Source organism: Amphibalanus amphitrite, unplaced genomic scaffold (assembly GCF_019059575.1).
Source record: "Amphibalanus amphitrite isolate SeventyFive unplaced genomic scaffold, NRLGWU_Aamphi_draft 000014F_arrow, whole genome shotgun sequence".
Classification (NCBI taxonomy): Eukaryota; Metazoa; Arthropoda; class Thecostraca; order Balanomorpha; family Balanidae; genus Amphibalanus; species Amphibalanus amphitrite.
Genome location: NW_024881510.1, coordinates 807044 through 832001, shown reverse-complemented (window position 1 = coordinate 832001; position 24958 = coordinate 807044). Strand labels below are relative to the sequence as shown.

General features: G+C 49.8%; 1 protein-coding gene across 20 annotated transcripts; it reads left to right on the top strand.

The window, feature by feature from the left end:
• Window positions 1-373: 373 nt before the first annotated feature.
• Window positions 374-24896, top strand: LOC122384275 (uncharacterized aarF domain-containing protein kinase 5-like). 20 transcript variants are annotated; one of them, XR_006257011.1, is made up of 11 exons: window positions 468-630; window positions 14789-15156; window positions 15784-16009; window positions 16391-16558; window positions 17103-17360; window positions 17687-17852; window positions 18179-18349; window positions 19485-19719; window positions 19946-20168; window positions 22962-23129; window positions 23934-24896. XR_006257011.1 is itself a non-coding variant. In XM_043371501.1 (10 exons), exons 2-10 carry the CDS (start codon window positions 14924-14926, stop codon window positions 24034-24036), a joined length of 1728 nt encoding a protein of 575 aa, XP_043227436.1. In that variant the 5' UTR covers window positions 374-630; window positions 14789-14923; the 3' UTR covers window positions 24037-24896. The 20 variants fall into 20 exon arrangements, 12 of the variants coding, with proteins under 12 accessions (XP_043227436.1, XP_043227484.1, XP_043227512.1 ...); XR_006257013.1 differs by lacking the exon at window positions 468-630 and adding an exon at window positions 1349-1397 and having other exon boundaries at window positions 19946-20391; XR_006257014.1 differs by lacking the exon at window positions 468-630 and adding an exon at window positions 1349-1616.
• The last annotated feature ends 62 nt before the right edge of the window (window positions 24897-24958 follow it).

The following is a 24958-nucleotide window of genomic DNA, read 5'->3' as shown; positions in this document are numbered from 1 at the left end:
AATAGTTAAAACGCTGGCTGGGTAGTAGATTACCCCCCCCCCCCCCAGCACTCCCTGCACCTGGCTGCTACGGGGTGCGCTCCCTCGGGAGCAGCGGTGCCGCTCCAAGGGAGCAGCCCGCATGAGAGAAAGGTGCCTGTCCAGCCCGGGGTGGGGGTTGGGGCGTGGAGGAGAAGGATTTCAGCATCCTGATGTCTGATGATCGAAACGACAGACGGGAGGGACAAAACTGTGAGCTGCCTCCCTATATGTCCATTTTGTCCAATGTTATGACATCGGTTATGACCGCTATGACCTCACGTACAAACTTGGGGCTCCATATAAAAGACGAGTAGCCTGGTCACGTGGTAAGACGGCAGCGTTTTGATCTGTTATTCAAGACAGGTCACGTGACTCTTTAGCTAGCATTGGATCTTTGCGGCGAATCTAGCGCGATCATTTCCCCCCCCCCCCCCCCACCCCCTCCTCGCTACTCTGTGTGGTTGTTAGACACGACTTCTTGTTGTTTTTCCTTAGTATTTGGTTATTCTTTCAGCCCAAGGTACAGCCAAGTCCTAGCTGACTAACGCTAGCAATCAGGGTTTATCAGCAATCAGCATCCACCCAATTAAAACTAGACAGCTGAAGAAGGTAAGTGGAAACTGGAAGGGAAAGTTCAGTTTTAATTTCCCACATTTATTTTTGATGAAGTTCAAATTAATTAAAAAATGTTTTTTTTTAGAGCTGAATGTAAAAAGAAAAAATTAAAAACTTAATTTGTTTTACACTGCCATGCCAATAGGGTTTATTGCAAGACTATAGCTTTTCCTGAGATATACCTACTGTAAAAGTGTGAATGTTACCTCATGACAAAACATTAATTTCATTAAATTATATGTAGGGCATTGTATCAAAATAATCAGTCGGGGAAACTGTGGTCAAATCTTCCATTTTTAGAAAGCCTTCCATTTTTGGAAGGATTTTCTATATATGGGTACGCACCTTCCAAAAATGGGTACGCTGACGACGTCATCGTACCCAAATATAGAAAATGTTGCGCATATGTTGGAACTTACCGATTTCCGCCGAACATGAGGCAAATGCGACTATCGCCCCTGGTCGCTTTCTATTCGCCATAGTGAAGTGTCCATAATCTAGCGTGGATGCCTAAATCCTAGCGTGGATGTATTTTAGGTAATTTTTCAAAGTAATGAGTCGTGGAAAATTGACAAAAATTTACCGACAAACGATGGTTTTATAAGACTTTATCAAACATTTTGTAAGCAAAAAGCATCAAAAACGAAAAGTAAATATCCTTAAAAGTACTTTAGTGACGGGCCATGCTTGTTCGATACCGCCGACTTTATTTACAGTGCGGAATTGTCTGGACAGAGTGCGGCGGTTTCGGGAGTGTAGTGGCGAGTAAAACTTGTATTTGTTGCCGTTTTCTGCATTTATTAGCATATTGTGTGGTTGATTTCAATTTTTTAAGGCTTTTGCCAAACATTTGGGTGGAGGTCTCGTCATTTTTCAATGTTTTTTCCGGAATATGGGACGAATTAAATAGGCGTTGCTGCGCCGTTTTTCGTGTTACTTTCTATCGAAGGAGCATGAATCTTCAATTTATATGAGGAATAGTAAGTTTAATTTAAACCATTTTTTGTCAGGGCTATAGCTGTGTTCCTCCTGGTTGGTTATTGACCAGCTGTTTTCTCTTCTGAATTTCTATGTGTCCTCTAGAAGTAGAAAAAGAGAGCAGTGCGCCAGGACACCATGCTATTATATCACTATGTACATTGACATAGCATGCCTGTATTACCAACACTAGCACTGCTGCTTCTCCTTATATCAATGATCATAAATGGCAAAATCAACTATTAATGTTACACATTTAAAAAGGCCGTAACTTAAATCAAAGAATGTGAATCACAGTTGGGAACACTGAGATTAGACCTTCCAATTTTGGAAGCCTTCCATTTTTGGAAAATGCATACCCATTTATGGAAGGTCCTTCCAAAAATGGAAGGCTTCCAAAAATAGAAGATTTGACCACAGTTTCCCCCACTGTAATGGCAGAATGCCTTAACTATAGAGACTCAGCTAAAACCCTGGGTCCTGTTCATGAACTCTGGCGGTCGCTGCGGTCAGCCGGGTTGTTACGTCACGAAAAGGGGCGGGGCTCATGTAGTATGACGAATGTATGACGTCACCTTGCTGCGGCCGCAATCCAGCGACTGCCGAGCAGCAAGAAAACTAATTGCACTGAACTTGGCGCAATGAAGTCAAACTGGCGCAAGCCATGTTGTCATGGAGACAATTTTGTAAACACACTATCTAGCAATGTGCATCAGCTGTAAACAATTGTCGGAAACTATTTCGGCAGCAGACCCTGTTCATGGAACGCTGCTGCGGGCGAGTGAGTGATGACATTTCCAAAATGGGCAGGGCTTATCAGGGTTGAGAACAGTGTTGGAATTCTCATTTTCAGTCCTGGTCCCGGAGAATAAAATCTGGCCGGAGAATAGCAGCCCCAAAATTGGATATGCGGCCGTTCTATAGCCTTGATGCGGCCGTGACACTGGCGGATTCGCGGAGGGGGGGGGGGATGTGCATTCGAACCATTTTCCCCTCCCGCAGTATCCGAAATTAACGAAATTTCCCTGTTTTCCTCTCAAGAAAAAATTCATGTGAAATTAGCCTAAAAATCCCGATACTGTAAGGTAAGGTAAGGTAAGGTAAGGTAAATTGTGAAAGCAAACGGCAGACCCCTCTTGGCACGAGCCGGCAGAGGTCACAAAAACTTGATAACCTACTGTCAGTATGACTTCGACAGGAAATGTGTTGTTTATAGAACACATCTTCCCTTGTTGAGCACTGAAGCTCGACGTTTCTTTAACTTTGAACTTGAGTTGCTTATTAACCAGCTGACTGGCCTTCCGACAGGGACCTACAAATGGGCGTCTCCTAGTCCTGCCTCGCCTGATCTTCCCGGCTGTTCCTGATCCACAGCCATCAAGGCTCACCCAGCTGACGTCGACCACCAGAAGACGCCTGTGATCCTGTTTGTGCATTCCCATGTCAATCCATATTTATTGGAACGCGTTAACCCTATTCCTGGCGGGGGGGGGCCTCAGGAGCCCCCCCCCCGAGGTTTTTTGGTTATTTCTCCCAAACGCGTTGAGCTAGGAAGCTCAAATTTTCTGACTTTTCCTAAAAGGCTTCTACGCAACATGTCTGAAAATTTTGAGTTGATCTGACCTCAGGTCAGGTCACCAGAGGCGGTTTGGTGACCCTACCTCAGAAAAGTTTGCAATCACGCCAGAGCTAGAGTTTTTGACCGATCAATTTCTTCTCTTCAGGGTTTAGTTAGGGTACCAGTATGTGCAATTTGTATATCTCGGAATTTTGATATCGGTGACCTAAGGTCAGGTCAATTTCGCGACCACCCCATTATAAGTCAATGGGGGAAAAATCAACTCCCTGTTTTTACCACTAAAACGGGTCGGAATGGCCCCATATACCATACATGACTTCATATACGATCAACCTTCACTACCTTGAGGTCTGTTTTGCTGTTGGGCAGCTGTGAGGTCATGTGACGTCATCAAAGGTCACCAAAGGTTTTTGGCCAATAACTCCGTACAGGAACAAGATACAGACGCGTGCGTGGTCTCATTGTGTTCAGCTCGTCAAGACGCATCGAATGATATACATGATGACCTCGAGGTCACGTGACCTGAGGTCAACCTTTGACCTTGACCTTTCGAGGTCAAAATATATATCATTCGATGCGGATTGACGAGAGGATCACGATGATGCCCTTAGTTTGTTCCTATCTTGACTAATTCGAAAGTTATTCGAGAAAAACTCTCTCCATATCTAGCGCCGCCATTTTGACTTTTTCGACCCCTGTGACGTCATCTTTGACCTGACCTGAAAATGACCTTAGTAAAAATTGTAGATCTTGGCCGTGCGTATCCGATGCCGTTTACCGCTTGTCGCTATCTTGCTTCGTTCTCGAGATCTCAGGGGGGGGGGGCCGAATCGGCCCCCCCCCCCCCGCCAGTTTCTTGTCCCGGCGGAGCCCGCCAGGAATAGGGTTAAAATGAAACATCTTTTTCTGACACATTGTGTGTAGAAGTTCGTTACAGCGCAGCGCAGCGAATGCAAATTAACTTAAATCGTTTTTGTTTTTATTGGAAGGACTGATGGCCATGCAAAGATAAGCGTTTTGATTTGTTAATGGCAATCTCTTTCGGCTTGAAAATGTCATTACGGAGCTGTGGGATGATGACATGATAGGGTGGAGCGGAGCCATTGGACCGTACGTACCATCGATGGTGCGCCACAGCGACAGAGACCGTCAAGAGGACGAAAGTGGCTACGGTGAGCCGTATCAGGAAAGGCCTTTCAGGTGGGACGGGAGTTCCCGTTTGGACAGCCCACTCTATCGCTCATATAGGGCCATCCCGAAGAGGATTTAGATCGGTCGAGATCTTGTCCTCGCCACCGCGACGGTTATCTGGTGAGGGTTGAGTACCAGCCCGGAATAGATTGTGAGCGAGGGTGCGAATGGGTTGGTCTGAGGATGGGAAGGATAATTTCAAAAATAATTTGAAGCTGTACTCATAAAAATGCGAGAACCTCACCGTTGCCAACGAGACTGTTCACTTACTAGCCCTAGCGAGTGAATATGCATGTACCTACCTACTTAGTATTTTATATCTAGGCATATTTAGGCGTGCACGGTGCAACACAGGCGATAGGTATGACGCCAATATATCATCTACTACGGGTGATGAATGATGATATATATGACCAATATATACGACTACTGTGGGTAACTATGCCTCTGACTGACAACAAGATAAGCGAAGAGTCGGGGAGAGACTGTGATCTGAGGAAAGAGAGGGTGACACGACGCTCTTATGACAAGAGAAGGGATTGAAAATTGTGCTGTGTGTTCGGTGCAGTCGAGGAGAGTCGGAAATAAGGGAAATGTACCACTTTTCTCAAATTAGTTGTTACTACAGTTTTGCGATTTTTAGGCTTATAGGTAATGATCAGAAAAGAAAATATTTCATATTTACAAAGTTTTTTTAAATATTTTCATATAGGAAGAACTATATTCCATCTTTGGTAGAGGCTATAAAATAGTGTTCCACGCGGAAGCTTAGGATTACGCGTTGACCAATCACATTGCGTAGTTTAAAACCAACTGCACGCTGATTGGCTGAGCTTGGCCTCTGCGACAGGTGGCTACAATTTCCGCATTCTTACGTAAGACACCACATTCCTGCGTAAGACACTAATTTCGGAACGATAAATGGAATATCTTTGTCTGGGTGATCGCTCGGCTGTAAAAGCTCCTGATTTGTGCTATTGTATTGTATTGTATTGTATTGTATTGTATTGACACCAAAAGCCTTCCACATATGGCGTGGCGATTACGGCTTAGGATTACGAGCTTAGGATTGCTAGTCTCAACTCAAGCTGCATAACTGCTATTCCAGTTCTAAAACCATGTTAAAAGTGGTACATTTCCTCCGGCGTTTCGTTGTGTCGATGGCTGATCCCAGTCAGCATTATTACCAAGGCCCCACATGGAGCCAAGGTGGGCCACTTGGTGGGGCCCACATTAATTTGTCCCTGGGCAAACGGTGGGGCCCACCAGGGCTGGCCCACATGGACTCAAGATGGGTACCATGTGCCATGTGGGGCACACGTGGGCCCCATATGGCTGCCCACATCCAGCCCACCTACACCCCATTACATGGGCTACCCAACCAGTGCCCATGTTTAGTCCACCATACGGGAACACCGCGTTAATGGCTGCAAAAATATATGCTCACCAAAATTCCTGGATATGCCCTCCTACATAGTGCAGACAATCCGGGTGAAATGTCATGGCGGCTCCCGCTCCGGCTCCGAGTAAAATGATCCGGCTCCGGCGGCTCCGGCTCCGGCTTCTACTCAGTACATCCCACTGAACATCCCCTATGCGATCAATTAAATACGGGTGGAAGAAAAAAGGCGATGGGATTGGTACACGTTGCTTCTGTATTTGTATAACAAGGCTATTTTGAATACCACATTGTTTTACGCCTTGTACTGTCAAACCGACCTCTGTAAATAATTGTTTCCTCTTAACCCGCGCCCTGCTGGGGGGGGGGGGGTGTTTGAACACCCCCCTTGTGGTTTTTCGCGAATATCTCAAAAACGGGCGGCGCGGAGCGCCGCCGTTTTTGTTACACCTTATCATACATCAATTCTACACATGTTGTGAAAATTTCAGACCAAGGTCATTCAAGGTCAGGTCACCAGGTCACTTGAAGTGACCTCACCTCATAAAAAGTTTCAATGTCTGTCATAGCTACACCGAGTGACCGATCGCTTTGAAACTTTCAGCGATTGCTAAGAGCAATAGCATGTACAAAATGTATATCTCAGAATTTTGATATCGATGACCTAAGGTCAGGTCAATTTTGCGACCTCCCCATTATAAGTCAAGGGGAGAAAATTGAAATGCGCCTCTTTTGGACGAAAGACATTATAAACACTCCCAAACACTGAATTATAAGTGGTTTAGACACACTGAACATGGAAATGGTGTCCGTGACTCCTGCTTATGCCCTGAGGTCATCTTAGGTCACGAATGGTATCTAACAGTTTTTCGCAAATAACTTTTGATAAAGGCATGCTAGAGCGATGAAAACGCCTTAGATGTGTTCAGCTCGACGATACGGATCGACTGATATGCAACATGACCCTTTCCGGTCAGGTCATGACCTTGACCTGAGATCAAATTTTCAAGTTGACCTTTCAAGGTCAAGTTATAGTTCATTCGATGCGTCTTGACGAGAGGAACACGATGCCGGTAAAAGTGAGCTCGTACAAGGCTTGGGTCAAAAGTTATTGCAGAAAAACTGTTTCCGAAAAAATCGGCTATTTTTGCAGTTTTTGCCCCCTGCAGGCGCTACCGTTGACGCTAGGTCAAATCTGAGATAATTATTCAGAAAGGGCGTTAATAGGGCTATCGAATGCGCTTTTCCGCGGCGCTGTAGCTCTATTGGTTCCCGAGTTATGCGTTGGCTTTTTGGAAATTGTCGACATTCGACCTGGAAATCGGCGAAATTTTGCCTTCAATGACCTCTGGTGACCTGATCTTTGACCTGACCAAAAATTTACCGAAGTGATTTCCTCATTATTTTTGACGCTCTTTTGAACGCCGCCTTCCGCGTATCGCTACGTGGCCCAGGAGCCGAGTTAGAAGGGGGGTGTTCAAACACCCCCCCCCCAGCAGGGCGTGGAAATCCAGGACCCCCAGCCGGGCGCGGGTTAAGAAAAGGAGCCGGAGTCGCCCCCTTTTTTGACGGCTCCGGCTCCGGCTCCGGCTCCGGGCTACATTGTTTCACGGCTCCGGCTCCGGGCAAAATATGCCGGCTCCGGCTCCGGCTCCGCATCCCTGGTTTCGACCCCTCTCCTCTAGGATCTCGGAAATTCACCGGCTGATTTTCAAAATTCAAACGGCGTTGGATAGCCCCAACGGGGAACTACCTTGTGACCCAATTTCATTGACCTCGGTCCAACCGATTACGTCACAGTTCAGGTCAAAGGTCGCATTTTTACCGCTTACGGGCATTTCAAGAAACGTGTTGTGAAATCGAGTAAATTGGTATGTTATTGTAAATCATCGGTGGATAATTGTTCGTCAAACACATATTTTGCTATCTAAGGTCATTCGTCAATGACACCAGGTCAGGTCACAGAGGTCAGGTCACTGAGGGTCACAATATGAAAAATGAAAATGTCGTGTGATACTTGTTTTATGGTCCATTTTACATGACAAATGCGATTATGTGGGTAAGACAGCCTTTGGGGTCAGTTTAGGCTATGTTCTGGTGAAGGTCAGGTCAAGGTCAGGTCAAATAAGGTCAAGTTTCAAAGTTGATATTTTTGCATAAAATTGGTATCGATCCGAAGCAGCTCGTCACGGGGAGTCTACTGGTGGTCTTTGTTTTGCGCTACGTGGTCTAGAATTGCTAAAAATTGAGTTTGAAAATTTGACGTCATCATTTTTGAACAGTTTTCTCGATATAACCTGGCCACAAAGAGGCAACGATCTGAGATTTGGTATGTGGATAGAAGACTGCACGGTGACTATAAATACTGGAAGACTGTAGGTTCTATTATATATATTCAATTTTTCCAAATTTGAAAAGCTTTTGGGATTTTTTGGCTATTGTATCCAAAAGTTACTTTTTATTTTGGGTTAAAATTAAAAATTTCAAAAATCGGATAGCAGTTTTATAGCCCTGTTAATTCTTCACCTTTTATGTCATGAACATTTTTTATGAGTCTTGAAAGCTGTAGGCCTGACAGTTCTTCTCGCGAAACCTTTTTTGTGGAAAATGGCAGAACATGACGTCATTCTGACGCCATTTGTGGCCAACCCATCATAGCCTCTGGACGATTTTTTGATCACAATGTGTAAAATTGATGCCCGGAGGGGTCCTGAAAGTTTGGTGGCGATATCTGCAGCCGTTTAGGAGATATCTACGGAAAAAGACGGGGAGGGGGGCGTTTCGTTCCTCCCTACGGGACGCGGGTTAATCATCCAGCCCAGATCCGACACTGCATAGGTACCTACTCCGGATATAACTATTGTGCTTAACTTACCTTTCAATTTTGACGATCGCGCCGGTTCTCACCGAAACTATAACTCAAACTTCTGACAAGTTGGGCAGCTCACTCCAACCGCTTTCATCTTGTGCTTTGCTTAAATATTCAATTATTATGCAGTCATGTGCACTGATCAATGTTCTGTTTACCATGAGTCCGGGCAAAAAAAAGGGCAAACATGAATCAGATATTAACCACAATCCAACCAATTAATAGCAGACAACACCAATTGATGCACTGCCGCGACCACATGGCTCGATCCGGCTCAGTCTATGATTGATCAGCTGACGCCACAGCAGAAGAAACATGGCGATGTCAACTTCGATGGACGGACCAAATTATCATAAAATCTTATTTATATGCAACAACATAGCCTATAACTGATACACAAGGTAAATAAAGCAAATTTGTGGCAAAAACTAAGTTCTGGGGGTGCTAAGTGCAATAGTTTTAAGGAGAATATAAGAGAAGTGACCACGAAATAAACAGTTTTTATTCTCCGGTCGGAGAAACAGGAAATTCAATAATATTTTGAACCAAGCCATGAAAATTGCATTATTGAGCTATTAAAGTAAGCAGCATGAATCTATCTTCTTGTAGAATGCAAAAAAGTGGGAGAAAACCGTTTTGGTATCTGAAAATTTTCTGGTCCCTGAAGACCTATTTTGCGGAGAATCCTAATAATGGTGCAGCCGTGTTTGGAACAAGTTTGTGCGCTATCGGGATTATATCTTCTTGTGCTCTTTTGATAGAACTATGGAGGAGGTGCAAGGGAAGTTGTTGATGCCCTTTATATTTATTACTTTAATTTCTAAAGCCCTTTTCTAGACGCCTCCGGGGCAACGAACAACGGCAAAATTTAACGTTTTTGAAATAAACCGTACAGAAAAACCGAGGTTACAGAGTTCCCCATAGATGCCGTTACCGGTTTGATAGAATAGAAATAGAATCATAGGGTTAGAGCTGACAGTTTTACCGCTTTGTGATGCATGCACTTTGTGGGACCGTAATATTAGGCTTTATCGCAGCCTTATTTTGTCTTTTTTGTTGTTGCTGACAATGAAACAATTTATACTTACTTGTGACTTGTTGACTAGAAGTAGCTCATAATTCTGGAGAGAAAACCTGCAGAGTTTGCCTGGCAGCAGCCGCTGAATGGGGAGGAGGGGCCGGAACGGATTCCAGCCAAGCAGCACAGCTGCCCGTAGGTATGCGAGGACCGTGTGAGCCTGAGCCCAGAGCGGAGTTTCGGAGACTGACGGTATCGGTTACGGTTGGTGTGTGTGTTTGTGGGGGGGGGGGGGGGGCAAATTCAGTCTCGACTCGTTCGTATAGCATACATTTCTGCTGCTTTTGAGAGCGTCTATCCGGCACTTGCAGGGGGCGGGGTCAAAATAGCCCCTCAGTTTTTCATTAATAACCATCGTGAGGGCGGCAGACCTCGCTGAAAATTGCCACACTATCGTATTGATCAATTGTACATGTTAACTTAAATTTTCATGACCCTGACCCAAATTGACCTTTGTCCTGTGGCCTATTCTTCTCGCCCTTCTCGCAAACATGTCGAGAAAGACGATTTAGCGAACATAAGCGCATCTTGCATTTCGTTTCCGGACTTGTTTGTGATAAGAAACGTGCCAACGTGTGAAATGCTGCCCGTTCCATGCATTATGGTGGGCATTACGGCCAGTAACCATGCTAGTAGGCGGACACCGATTCACAGCTATGCTCACACCCTGTTCACTTCATTTCGGTCTACTTCCTTCACTCTTACAGAAAATAACAGAGACCAAAATATGTCACTGCTGGTGATAAGCGATAGCATAAAAAGTGCACATTTATTAGGCACGAAGAGCATACACAACACAATATGAAGCATTGATGATGCATTCACGTCACAATTCGTGTGATGCATGGCATGTGTAAAAAAAAAAATATGCTGGTTTTGACATTTACAATCATAGTTTGCTCGATTTTAGGTACGTATCATAAGAATTTTAGGCGAGGCACCCACGAGGCACGCAAGTTGGATGTGCGGTGAATTACTTATTCAATGTAACGAATGTCTTAGTTCTGTGCACGATTTGACCAGCTAGAACACAAATTGTACATTTGAATGTGCTACAATGGATAATATGGATTGACATGAGGAGATTCACGAACAGGATCAAAGCGTCTTCGAATAGTCCACAAAGTCCGTTGGGCGCAGTGCGTAGACCGTTAAGGAGCAGGAACAGCCGGGAAGAGCAGGCCAGGGACCGGTTCCACGTAGGACTGGTCTGGGAGACTTCATTTATGGAGGATCCTGTGGGAAGACCAGTCAGTTGGTTACCATGCAGCACAACAAAGGATAACTTTTAGGGATCCACCTTATCCCAAATTTGCGGATTGTGCATGAATCTCGCGGGCCCAATGACTTGATAAATCAGAACAAAGCATAAAAACTCCAGAATCGGTTAACGTTCCGTAATTTGCTAGTTTGTTGATGTCTGGACGACTTTGCGCCAGTCGCTGTTCTTTTGCTAGTCACATTTTGACACAGAGGTGCCGGAGTATAAAATTGGTAAGGAGAATAAAATCTTTTGGACCCGCCCGGGACCAGAAAAGGGCCTCATTTCCAACACTGGTTGAGAAGGAATGTCCTGGTTCACTGCTCTCATCAGTCCCTAATGTCTAGAGCTTGCTCACAGGCTCTAGAAAGTCAACCTCTTTTGTAACTCTGATACTGCAAAGAGAGGGAGAGGACAGTTTGTCAAGGAGTCTGGGGTTGCTGCATACCCAGTGGCCAGTTCTTTGTGTCATGCTCATAAGAGCCCAGGGATGGGGGAAGGAGAGTGATGGGGAAGGCCTTATACTCAATTTCAAATGTAATGCCCTGGCTTGACTCCTCCAATAAGCCTTGAAATATTGCTGAGTTCTTGTGCATTCATAGTAAGGAACACTCATATTGGAATCGTAATCAATTGAAATTCAATGCACGCATGTTTGAAAGGGAAGAGTGGGTCAGAGACAGAAGATAAGGGCAAGAAGGATCGTGAGGGGGTGACTGTCCCATTTGCCCCACATCAATGGAGATGCATTCTCATTAATCACTGGGCTGCACTGCCCTTGCATTGACTCCTTCTGTTGTACTCTGGCGTCTCTGAAGTACCGTGGAGACCCTGAGCCAGCGCTGTCGAGTGGCCTCCGTACGCGATGAGGCCTATTTGGTCGGTCACGAGTGGCCTCGTGATGACCCTCTCGGTTCTATTTACACAAGGCCGATACGATTATAAGTATCTTAACCGATAGCGGCCTGGGTGGGGCTGGCTGAATGTCCTCTGAAAAGCTGCCCCGACATTCGCTCCCTTCCTCTGGAGGCTGAAATGTAGTGTCCCTCCCCCTCCCCTGCTGAGGCGAGGTGAGGCGTACCCGCCGGGCCGTACCCCGCCGAACCCGGCGGCGCTGTGCTGAGGTGGGCGGTTTACCCGCTGCCCCGGCCGGCGGCGTTCTGTGCGTCTGAGCAACTCTGCACGTCTCGCTCCGCCCCTCCCCCGCCGGCGGCAAGTTTTGATGACTCGGCATTATACGCCGGCTGCCGCTACTGCACTTTGGGCCGCGGCTGCCACAGCGGCCAGCGCACAACAAGCAGAAAATCTAACCGATTAGTGGGCATATTGCGCTCAGCTGTAGCGGTGCCCGGCTAGTTCTACGTTGTGCTGCATTGAATGTGCCGGTGGCCTAGTGTGCGCCGCTGCAGTAAGTGCCATTCGGTCCGCTGTGCGCCGCTGCGATTGGTACGGTGTGTTTCGCTGCAGTTTTCTGGTCCGGTCCACTGTGCGCCGCTGCGATAAGTGCGTTCGGTCCGCTGCAGTCAGTACGCTTCGGTAATCGGTCATCTATAATTATTACGGTTCGGTCCACTGTGCGCCGTTGCAGTTAGTGCGGCTGGGTCCGCTACAGTTAACGCGTTTCGGCAATCGGTCCGGTCCGGGTCCACTGTGCGCCGCCGACTGGCCCCTGGCCAGCGGCCGGCCGGAGTCTCGGCCCATTAACGTAGCGGACTCGGCTGCGCAGCGGTGACGGCGGCAGAGCGCCACGGACCGGGCTACGCTGCACGTGAGTTATTTACCGGTGGCACCGACAGCTTGTGGGCCGTTTACTTTAGCCTCACCGGTCCCCTGCGTGGTTTGCTGTGCTCTCGAGTCGAATTAGACACGAGATGAGCATCGCCTGACCTTGAGATATGTATTTCTAATTTGTTTCATAAAAGAACCGCTTTTAATTATCGTAAAAGTCCACGTCATAGGCCGAATAACAATGTACTACTGATTCAAACACGGGAAAATGGTTAGTGCTTTTGGTTTTCGAGTCGAATGTTTTATACGCTGTATTTTGAGGAGGTGGTCAAAGTTTAAATCTGGCCTTATCAATAAAACGTGACGATAATATCTCCACTAGAGTTGCAAAATTTCCCTACCGCACTACCGGCATGCCGGTAATTTTTCACTACCGCAGGTTTTTTCGTGGTATCTGGCATGTCTTGCCGGTAGCATGCCGGTATTTTTGATTATGCACAAAAAAATTATCAGCATATGATTCAAACTTTGGACACTAAGAGGCTATGGAATTGTAATAAGTTGGACAATGGGTGGCTGTTGGGTGGGGCGGTTACTGAAATTGCCAAAATGTGGCATCTCATGTAGGGGTAAGCCAGAATCAAGAATGCAGGTTTTTTAGTAGGGGAGAGCGGGGAGAGTTGTATCATGTCCAAGTTGTATCAGGGCGAATTGTGCCAAACTTATCCAATAGACGGCGCTCGTGACACGACCAGCCGACGAGGTTTTCCGGGCGCAATCTTTCCCTGTTCTGTCGTGTGGCTGGATGGACAAGTCTCGAGGTGAGAGCCGATTTTATGTTTTTTTAATGTCATTCTAAAAAAATAAGTTGCAAGAAAATGTGTGTTTTGGGCATTTAGATGTGCACGAATTTGAAAGATCTCCGTAGCGGTGGTGAGGGTAGGTTCTAAGGCTGCGTGAGTGAAAATGGATTTCTCCAGCTGTCCGCTGTTTTTGAGCACGAGGATGTTTTTTCCAAGATGGCGGCGAGGTACATGTTGTATCAGAGCCGGGTGGGGTATGTTATAACATGTATGTATGTATGTATGTATGGGTATGTTGCTTTTGATCGCGAAAGCTAAGCCCTGGCTCGCGTTTGTAGATAGCTAGTCAATACTCGTTCAATTTCGGCACAATGTGTTGGCTTCTTTGCTCTTAACGGGCCACTTTTGCGTCTAGTCTGTTGATGTTTCGTTCATTTGACGTTTCGATGTTTCGTTCGGATTGCATTGACCTAAGTTTGGCCTAATAAAAGTAAAGCCTTTGAGCATATAAATTGTATTAACCCCATTTAATGTTGTTGTTATGTTCAAAGCCAGTAGAAAGCACACACCCTGAAACGTGAAATAGTGATACAAATTACCCCACCATGTGATACAACTCACCCAAGCTATGGGGCAAGTTGTATCAAAAACATTGTTCTATTCGGTAGACCGTAGAAGAAAAACTGGTAGAGGTAACGGAAAAGTTACTTGGCACGAAAAAGCAGAAGAATCAAGGAAGGAGATAGTATGGAAATAATGAGTTTATCACGGATAGTTACGAGGTTATGGGTCTCGGAGTAAAAACTGATACAACCCACCCCACTCTCCCCTATGCCGGTAATTTGGCGGTTTTTTTGCTTGGGGCGTGGTAGCATGCCGGTATCCCAGAAAATGTTTGTGGGGCGGGGCGGTGCCGGTAGCAGCCCATTGGGAAAACTTTGCAACTCTACTCTCCACAAAAACAAAGAGCACCGAGTACGTTATACCTGTATCCTTGGGAATCAAAACCGTTGAGTGTCCGCGCCATGTCGAGCTGATTGCAATGTGTGTTGTTATAACTTCATGGTAGTTTCGCCGACTGTGTATATGCATGTATAAGGTGTTAACTTATATAAGATGTTTTGAGAGTGGTACATCGCTTGTTGCATCATGAGCTGGCCATGGTTCACTGCCAATGTCATTTATATAATTAGTTGGTGATTGCGAATAGTTCACCTTCGCACATCTGACTGAGCGTTTTTTGGCCCTCTCCCTTCGCCTTTACAGGTCTGAGTGACCGTCGTTTGACCCCGCCTCCGCCTCCGCGGCTCTGAACGGTCGTCGTACGGGTGCAGCTGCTCTACTGTTCCCCGCTGCCGCTGTCTGCTGGTGTTCCCGCCACTGGTCCTCCCGCTGCCTGCGATGGCCCTCCGCCGGTGCGTCCGGCTAGCGTTGCCGCCCTTGGGCGCCGTCCGCTCCCTGAGTGCCTCAGCCGGCCGGCCGTCCCGCCGCTCTGCCGGCCGACTGCTCAAGTACAGCCTCGTCGGAGCGACGCTAGGCGGCGCTGTGGTGCCCGCCGTTTACTATGCGTGTCAGGACGACATCGGGCGCCGGCGTCTGCGAGTCACATATGAGGGCGTGGGCCGCTTCGTCCGGTAAGTGTGACGCACGCGTCGGCAGCTTTTTTATTGCGTGCTCCACGTTTACGTCACTAATTACGTCCATCCGTATTCCGTATAATCGCTATAATCTGATAAAATCGCTACCTTTTGCAACACATTTCCATCGACGAAGCTTCGGTCTATTCGACCGTTCCGTGCTTCTATCCTCGGGATACAGAAAACCTTCTCCTCCACGCCGCAACCCCCTTCCGGGCTGGACAGGCAACTTTATCCCACGCGGGCTGCTCCCTTGGAGCGGCACCGCTGCTCCCGAGGGAGCGCACCCCGTAGCCGGGTGCAGTGAGTGCCTTGGGGCTGGGTGGCCTGTCTTCTGGACGGGCTCAGCCCCGGCGACTCACTAGGGTGCCTGCCCAGACCAATGTCTTTCCCTATATCCTATCATCCTCCCGGCTCTGAAATGGTCTAATTGGACCGAAAGGGCCTAACCCAACAAAACAAAACAAATCGGTCTATTCATCGTCATAGCTCACCTCATTCGTCTAGTGTGCGGAGCCCATGTTTCCCGGTTTCCAGCTGGGTCATCCTGTGACCTCTGACCTCTGTAAGTTGTAACCGTGCGCCGCGGACGGCGCGGTGACCCGTCCACCTCCCCCTACACAGCTCCGTCCGTATCGGTGCCACCATCTCGCTCGACTACTGGTGGTCGACTCGCGGGATGGACGAAACCTCCACGGAGTATGAGACAGCAATGAGCGGGTGCCACCAGCGTGCCGCCGACCGCATCCTGGTCGGGTGCCTGAAAAACGGCGGCCTCTACGTCAAGCTGGGCCAGGGGCTCGTCTCGATGAACCACATCCTGCCCAAGGAATACCTCAACACGCTGAAGGTAGGTCGGTCCGGCTGAGTCCCCACCCCTGAGCCGATCTGACTGCTGCAGTTTGCGCTGCTGCTTGGTCAGCTGAAGACTGGGGTGGGGCGAGGTCACCGAACATTTGTTGCAACGTTAAATCAGGGAAAATAGAAATACGATGCCGTGCTGTCTCACCTAAGCAGCTACTATGAAACATAGACTACATATAGTGTATAGCACTTAGCAGGCTATTAGACAGCATCTGCTCAGAACTACTGCTCAGAACTAGGTAGTTTCAAGGTCGAGCAGAATCAGTTGAGAGGGAGCAGTGAGTCTTCCGCCTCCCTTGCTCGCAGATGTTCCAGGAGTAGGACAGATGTCTTAGGAGCACTGAGTCACTCTCTCCCTCGCCCGCAGGTGCTGCAGGACCGGTGTCTGAACCGGCGGGCCGACGAGGTGGGCCGCCTGTTCCTGGAGGATTTCGGCCGCTCCCACCTGGATATGTTCGCAGAGTTTGACCCAGAGCCGGTGGCGGCCGCCAGTCTGGCGCAGGTCTTCAAGGCCACCACTCACAGCGGGGAGAAGGTGAGGTTTGATGGGGAGGGGCGGTACCCTGACAGCTGCAGAGGTGGTATCCACATTGGGGCTAGGAGGGTGGTGCCAGTACTGTACTGCCGTGCAAAAGCAAAAACGATTACGTCGGGCCAGACTAGGTCATTACCTCAGGCCAGAGGTCACCCGAACGTAATTGGTTTTGACCACTACGGCAGTGTATGTTATAGTGGCCAGACACCGTGAGAACGCAATGAGTTGGTAGGGACACTGGCTTTCTCTAATTGGCGCATACTGTGCATGACGGACTGATTCTCCCAGTTCATCCCGCATCCAATATTGTCCTGGTGGTAATAGTGGATAGTGATGAGACGATGGCCACCCGACCATCTAACACCGAGAGCTGGAGCGGTTTGTTCAGGCGCGCTCTGCAGCCAGTGTGTGTCGGTCACCACACCAGTGTACAAATGTGCCGGTTTGTACGGGCGATAGGGAGGGCGTGGCCCTGGTCGCTCTGTCCGACCGACTGGGATGTGTCTCAGCACTCTGACCGGTGTTGTCTCTTTATGTGCCTCAGGTGGCGGTAAAGGTGCAGTACATCGACCTCCAGGACCGGTTTCACGGCGACATCAGCACCATAGAGATGCTCCTGGAGCTCATATCCTGGATGCACCCCAAGTTCACGCTCAAGTGGGTGATGAAGGACCTGAAGAAGACTCTGGCAGAGGAGCTCGACTTCATCCACGAGGGGAAGAATGCGGAGCGCTGCGCCTCTGACCTCGCGCACTTCAGCTTCGTGCACGTGCCGAAGGTGCACTGGGACAAAACGTCGCTGGTGAGTGTTGCGATTGCGGAGATCCGGCATTTTCCATAATCAAAGATACGCCATCAGATTGGACTGACAGCTGTGTAATTCATGTATTAACTATTATATCAGTTGATTTATGGATCAACTGAACCGATCACCGAGGTTTTAATATGTCACGTGCAGACTGCGCTTCCCCTGCGAGCTCCGATCTGTTGATGCTTTGCTATCCTGTGCGGCCGGTGGGTCTGTCCGCTGGGTCCGTTTGCCCTTTCAAGGGATTCGTCTGGCTCTTCTGTTAGTTTGTCATGCGTCGTTCGCTGAAGATTGTACTAAAATATGGACTTGTTTCCCAGCGAGTGCTGACGGCTGAGTTCATAGACGGCGTCAAGATCAGCGACCTCGAGGGTATTGAGCAGCTCGGCCTGGACGTAGCAGACGTGGACACAAAGCTGATCCGATCCTTCGCCGAACAGATCTTCCACTCGGGCTTCGTGCACGCCGACCCGCACCCAGGGAATAGTGAGTTCTGTGCCCCCCGGCAATAGAGTTCCGACCTAAACACAGACAGCAGTCAGAGTACCATACCCACCCAAACACAGACAAGTGACAACACTGGGTGGCTTACCGATACAAACACAGACAACAGTGAATGCCGTACCATCTCAATATATTGGTGTTATCAGTGATTAGTGGTAATGTTGTCGATTAGTGATTAGTGTTCCCTACCTGTTTGGGAGGGACAGAGGATATCAGCTGGCCAGCGATGTACAGCGACAGCTTCTATAGGTACACTGTGCGCTCGCCGCTCGGTACCTCCGGTGACGTTACCCTCCTCCGTCCGTCAGTCCTGGTGCGTCGCGGCGCCGACGGCCGGGCGCAGCTGGTCCTGCTCGACCACGGCCTCTACCAGCGGCTCCCGGAGACCGTCCGCACCGCACTGGCCAACCTCTGGAAGGCCATCGTGCTCAACGATCACCCCTCGATGGCGCGCTTCGCCGGCCAGCTCGGTGTCACCGGTAAGTTACCGGCGGGGGAGCAGGGGCGCTTACCGACCTGTTAGTCACCCGGCCGGGGCAGGGGCGCTTCCTGAACCTGGTCCTGACCTGCAGCTAGACCGTGGGCCGGGGCAGAGAGGTCCGACGACCGACCTGTCAGTCACCTGACTGGATCAAATCGCTAGCTGTTGTTAGACGGCTTAAGCAGCAAAATGCAGAACTTGCTTTTGTTTCTATATTCGCTTGTCAGTTTGTTACAGTGTGTGTTTTTTTTTTTTTTTTGTTAAAGTACGACATGCCGTGATAACTTTGTCCTTGAAAACAAGTTTATTTTCTAACATATTGAGACAACATTCCTTACGAGTGAGCTCCGAATAAATTAGTGTTGTGTGGAGCATGCGTTCGCCACGAATACTTCAAGTACTTCGATGTCATTCAGCCGGGTAGCGAAGTGTAGGGCTGCATATGCGGAGGCGGAGTCTACTGCGCGTGGTCATCCTAGTAAGAAGTTAGTCGACGCATCATCGTCCGTTCTGGATGAGGGTGATGGAACGAGGTGCCGAGTGTATGATGGGTGAGCCGGGACAGCGCTGAATGTGTTGCATTCGAATGTGAATGCGCTGAATGTGTTGCATTGCATTCGTTTTATTCGAAAATAGGTGATGACCCCCCATGGGCAGAGAATAGTTTGTCAAATGAACTGGCAGCGGAGGCAGCTGCATAACTTAGTGACATCAGCTGCAAAAAAAAATAGTGGTTGCCGTTCAATCGGAGCCTGTGCTGTCTAGTCCAAATCTAGCACAAATTTCACGTTCAACAAACTTGATTTTTGTTTTTGTTCAAACATGTTTCGTGGCGTCTCGAACTTGTCTTTAGACTGCAGGTAAGTGCTAACAGACGTAAGGCTTCTATGTTTTGTTGCCCGTTTTGAGGATGCCCCCCCCCCCCCCCCATCGAATCATGTGCATGTTAGAAGCGCACGCTCAGTGCCTGTTATCTGAGCTGGCCTGCCGTGACGGACCAACACCAGATGGCCGGTGGTACAGGTAGGTGGCGCTGTACTGCAGCTCCGGTCTCTCAAGTCTCAATACCCTCCCGTGGTCCGTAGAGGTCCGCCCGCCGCCCTCACGTCGCTACCCGCCGTCCGTGCCGGCAGACGAGTACCGGTTCTTCTGTATGTTCGTTGCCCAGAAGTACGTCGGCCCGCCAGAGGGCAGCAAACAGGAAAACGAACTCCTGGGCCGGCGCGGCCCCAAAGCGTTCGACCGTGAGGCCTGGAAAAATATGTCCAAAGAGGACCGCGCCAAGATGCAGGCCCGCTTCGAGCATGCCCGCGAGAAGATGAGAGAGGCGTTCAACAACATCCCGAATGAGATATTTCTGGTGTTGAGGTAGGCTGCAAGGCGTGCACTGTTCCTTGTGTAGGCGGGGTAGGTGTGGGGGCGTGAACGGGTGGGTAGACAGGTAGGTTAGGAGTTAGGCTAGGTGGTTAGGACGGATAGGATCAGATAGGATAAGACGGTCGGGTCGGACGCGGCGCTCCGGTCCGGCGCGGTGGGTAGACCCTGCTGGTAGCCGCCCCACTCCCCAGACTACCAGACTCCTCCCTCCTCCCAGACTACCGTCTGCTGGCGATCGCGCTGGTGCAGCGCCTCGTACCGCCGCCGCCGGCTGACCGAGCCGACCCGGTCGACTACTGGGCGCTGTTTTTCGACGCGCGCGGTCCACGGATGACGCGGGTGAAGCTGACGCCGGAGCTGACCGAATGGGTGACCGAGCTGCACTACCGGCTGGTGGAGACGCTGCGCGCGCTGCCGCCGCCGCTGGCGCTGGTGTTTCGGTCAGTGGAGTGACGGTCTGGGGCCGTGTGTGCCGTCAGACCACTGTCTGCTCTGTGAGATGCTGCTGCAGCGGCCGCTGCCGCGGCGCGGCGGCGCCGTGCGCGCCCTCCGGCACGCCGTCACCGGCGACCAGGAGTACATGCGCCGCCAGGCGGCCGAGCGGTTCGACCAGATCACGGACGCGCTGCGCCAGCTGCCGCGCTCGGTGCTCCTGGTCATCAGGTGGGTGGGCGCGCGCCGCTCCGCCGCCGCGCCGCGCGTGCGCTCTGTACATAGCTCGGCCGGCCGACAGCGGCTCCATGCGGCGGCAGATGTGACCGCGGGCCGGGCCGGGCCGGGCGGCAGCGGCCGGCGCCGGGCCGGCCTCGTCCAACTCTCCTGTCTGCCATCCCTCGTCCCACCCTGTCCCCGCCCACAAACCGAACCCAGTTTGTATCTTTGCCATCCCTGAGATAATAAGTCAGTGCTTGTAGGATCCCCTGCCCAAAAACCGAACCCAGTTTGTATCTTTGCCATCCCTGAGATAAGCACTTCGTGACTGCACGATCCCTTGCGGTGCCCGACTCTCATCTTTACATACCATCTCATGCAGGTCCCACTTCCCAGTCCAAGCATGCATCGTTCCCCTTCTTAAACACCCCTAAAGCACGATCATGTCTGAGTACCGCCTTTCTTTTGTACCCAAATGATGACCCACTGCCCCGTCGAATATCTGCAGTCATCAGTCCTGTTGGATGGGCCGGCCCGGTCGCTTTGCTGCATGTTATTGTTCATCGCATGGTGTCAATATTTCACTAACACCACTCACTGGTCTTACTTTTACTTGGCGAGCATTTCAACACGTTTATGGTAATCCTCCTCGACCATCTAACTTTTTTTCGTTCATGACCGGCAAACTATTGTGTTCCGGGTGCGGGGATATCCCTAGGCTGCCGGTTCCCAGGGCTGTTAGGGCGCCGCCGTTTGCTTTCGCTAACTATCGCATGGCTAGTGTTTTGTAATTTGTTTTTTACCTTTTTAGGTTGGCACGCTGGAGCATGTTATTTGCATGACCACGCCATGAGGCTTGCTAACAGCACTGCTCGACGTTATTATTTCGCTGTCTTCAGTTCACACCGATTCTTGTGGGCCACTTTGTTTAATCCTTATCGCTCCCTCCAATCCTGTCCGTTTTTGGCCTAAGATTGACGTTCAGTCTGAGTCGTTAACTCGGTGTCAACTGTCAGCTCGGTGCACCCGTTCTGAGCTCACAATCCTTTCTCCTGAGCTCATGGTCCCATCTGCTCAGACCACAGCTGGTTTACTGAAGCAAACACTCAATTCTCATAAGGTCGGAGCCTGTTCTTCTGAGCCCACAGCCTGTTCCGAACCCACAAACCGTCTTCCTTCCATTCTCACCAACTCGCAGCCCGTTCGTTTGATGGAGGTCGTAGCCGTTCTCCTGCCATTTCCCGATGGCAAGACGTTCCTCCCTTACCATGAGGTATGATGATATTTTATGTTCTCATTTTGAGATGCTGGCAGCATGATACTGTCTCAGAGCCCGTTCGTTGGCACGTACCGCTCAGGGTCCATTCGTTGGCTCTCTGTACCACTCAATATCCATTCGTTGGTACTTTGTACCGCTCAAGGTCCATTCGCTGGCTCTCTGTACCGCTCAGGGTCCATTCGTTGGTTCTCTGTACCGCTCAGGGTCCATTCGTTGGTTCTCTATACCACTCAGGGTCCATTCGTTGGTACTCTGTACTCTCAGGTCCCTTCACTGGTACTCTGTACCGGTTAGGGTCTGTGCGTTGGTTCTCTGTACATACCTCTCGGGTCCGTGCGTTGATACTCTGCGACCTTATGAGCTCATGAGCTCAGGGTCCTTTTATTGGTTTTGTGTACCGCTCATGGTCCGTGTGGCGGTACTCTGTACCAGTCGCGGGACAATCCATTAGTGGTTTCCCTGGGCAGTCCCTCTGCTGACCGATATCTCTATCACCCTGATTGGTGTCGGTGATACGTCTGCGCGAGCGTCATGTATTAGCGGCTGGTGCCGGGTGGTGTACTTCGGTACACGCTGTACCGGTGTACCCCTGTACCTCTGTACTCTGTCCGTCAGTCCCGCGTGGTACGGCGAGGCTCGTCCGCGGGCCGATACTCATTAGTCCAGCTGCTGACCTGTGGCCTCTGATGGTTCGCTCGCTTCTGTAACAGCGCTCGAGGGCAGCGCTGGTCGTCAGCTTCCCCGGAGATAACCGCAATGTTTGGTATTGAGGAGCTGCGGGGGTTTGGAGGTGTTTGATTTGGGTACTCGTATCCGGGTGGACTGTTCATGTTTAGGGGGTGTTGGGAATGGTGAATGGGGTGAGGAGTGGGGTTATACGTTGGTAGATATCATTTTACGGGATTAACTGCTCTGGGAGATAGTTTGGGTTCCGGTCGGGGTATACAGCAGTATGATATATTCGGTTTATTCGTAGAAGGCGCTATAGCTAGCTAGTGCTGCATGACCTCGTCGCATTTGCACATACGAAGCGCATTTATGTTGTGTATCTTCTCTGTTTGCGTAGCTCAAGTAACACCAGTTTTAGCTGTTGCCTTTCTGATGCTGATGATTTGATTCTGTCTTTTATCTGCCCATGTACAAGATCATTTGAGTTGCTTCTTCTTTGCTAAAGTTACTATTATACTGATAGTTATTCCCAAATCCCGCAAATTTAATGAACATTTGTGTATTTGTGTTCGTAATTGTATTAGTGACCCTGACCCGATGACCCGTTGTGACCTCTGTGACCCCGGTGCACCAGGAACATGAACCTGATCCGCGCCATCACTGCTGAGCACGGCTCGCACGTGGACCGGTACCGGCTGATGGCCCGCAGCGCCACACAGGGCGCCTTCCGTGTCGAGGGCGCCGGCGTCACCGCCCGCCTGGCCGGCTACTGGCAGCGCTTCGTCTTCGACTGGAGACTCTTGTGAGTGCAGCGCGACTTATATTTACGCTTTAGCCTGAGAAACCTAAGAAAGAACGCAGCCGCTGTTGATCCACATGCCACTTTATTGCCTGAAGATGCCTCGGCTTTTCAGACAGCTTTTCTTGGACCTATTCATTAGCAATGATCAAACCACGTGCAAACACGTGGTTAAATCGTTGTAACTCCGTTCTTTCTTAGGTTGGCCAGACTATGATACTTTATATTGAAGTATTTTTGCAACTGTCATCTTACTTCGGTTCAAACGTCAGAGTCGCACGGGTATTTCATGCTAGGTGCTGAAGGCCGATTGAACTTATGTAACACTCAATCGATGACAACAGTTGTTGTGACCAAAAGACCCAAAGGTCATTCTCACCAGACTTCACTGTTCATTGGAGTTCATCGCTTGTAATGCTTCCGATCGTATTTCATGTATAGACTCGGAAAGTTTGCGGACAGTACGGCTTATTGTGGCGGTGCTGACTGTTCCCAAGGTAGGGCGTCATTGCAATGACCCCAGTCACAGACTTTATATAGAGAAGTCTGTGCCCCAGTGCATTGCTCAGTGTGAAGCTTGCTAGGACGTAGGCGGTGGTTTGTATTGTCTTGGATTTATTTGTAGGGAAAATTCATTAAGATGTGGGCGGGGCAATTTAGTTCTACTGTGTGTATTCCGTGCATGATTGTTTACATTTAGGTTAGGTAATGATGTCTGATGTTTTCAAAGTAAACTGAGGCTGCCACGCTAGTCAGTGTGCTTAGCGTGAAGTATGTCCAGTAACGTTACGCGGTTTGTGCTTCCAGCGTGGACTCTGTGAAGATGTGGGCGATGCGGCGCACCATCTGGCTGCTGACACTACTCGGCAGGGCGCCGCCGGAGATGGCGCGGATTGCCGACCAGTTCTGATCGGCTGCGGAGTGCCGGCGGTCAGTGCCGCGCCGGCGCCGTGGTGCACACCCCCGATACGGGTTCAGCAGAGACTCGCCAGAGGAGCAGCTGTTCCTCTCCCGCTCTGCGGTCGAGGTCAGTCCTGGGTCCTTTCCTATGACCTGAGGTCAGTCCTGGCCCTCTCCTGGGACCTGAGGTCAGCCCTGGGTCCTTTCCTGTGTCCTGAGGTCAGTCCTGGCCCTATCCTGTGACCTGAGGTCAGTCCTGGTCATATCCTGTGACCCAAGGTTCGTTACGACTTGCCCCGTGACCTGAGGTTTGCCCTGGTTTTGCCCGTGACCTGAGGGCAGTCCCAGCCCTGTCCTGTGACCCGAGGACAGTCCCGACTGTACCGTAACCTGAGGTAACCTGAGGTCAGCTCTTGTCCTGTCCCGTTGCCTGAGGTCGTTCAAGGCCTTGATCCTTTGACTCAAGGTCAGTCCTGTAACCGGAGGACTTTTCTCCGTGACCGGAGAGTATGGCGTTGTCCGGTGACCCAGGGGCAGTATGATGCTGTTCTGTCGGTCCTGGTGACTAAGGTCAGTCTGAGCGCTCTGTGACAGGATCAGAGGTCAGTCTCTGTGCAATATCGCGGCAACTGAGACCGTTCCGTGTGTTCAAAGACTCGAACACCTTGTTCAGATCAGGTCAGTGGCCCGCCGCGGATATGGCCTCTTCTACCTGCAGCCCCGTGGCTGTACCAATCGAGGTTCCTGCCTGGCAGTATTGTTGATTTAGTTGTTAAGATGATATGATGGTGATTGATCGTCCATTTTTAGATTTATTGTGCAGGCTGCGTTGCCATGTCTTTTGACTGGAATATATACCGCGACTTTTTATTGGGCGGTTTCCCGTGGTATGTTGACTTGGCGGAGATGGTGTATTACATTTCAGTGGTTTG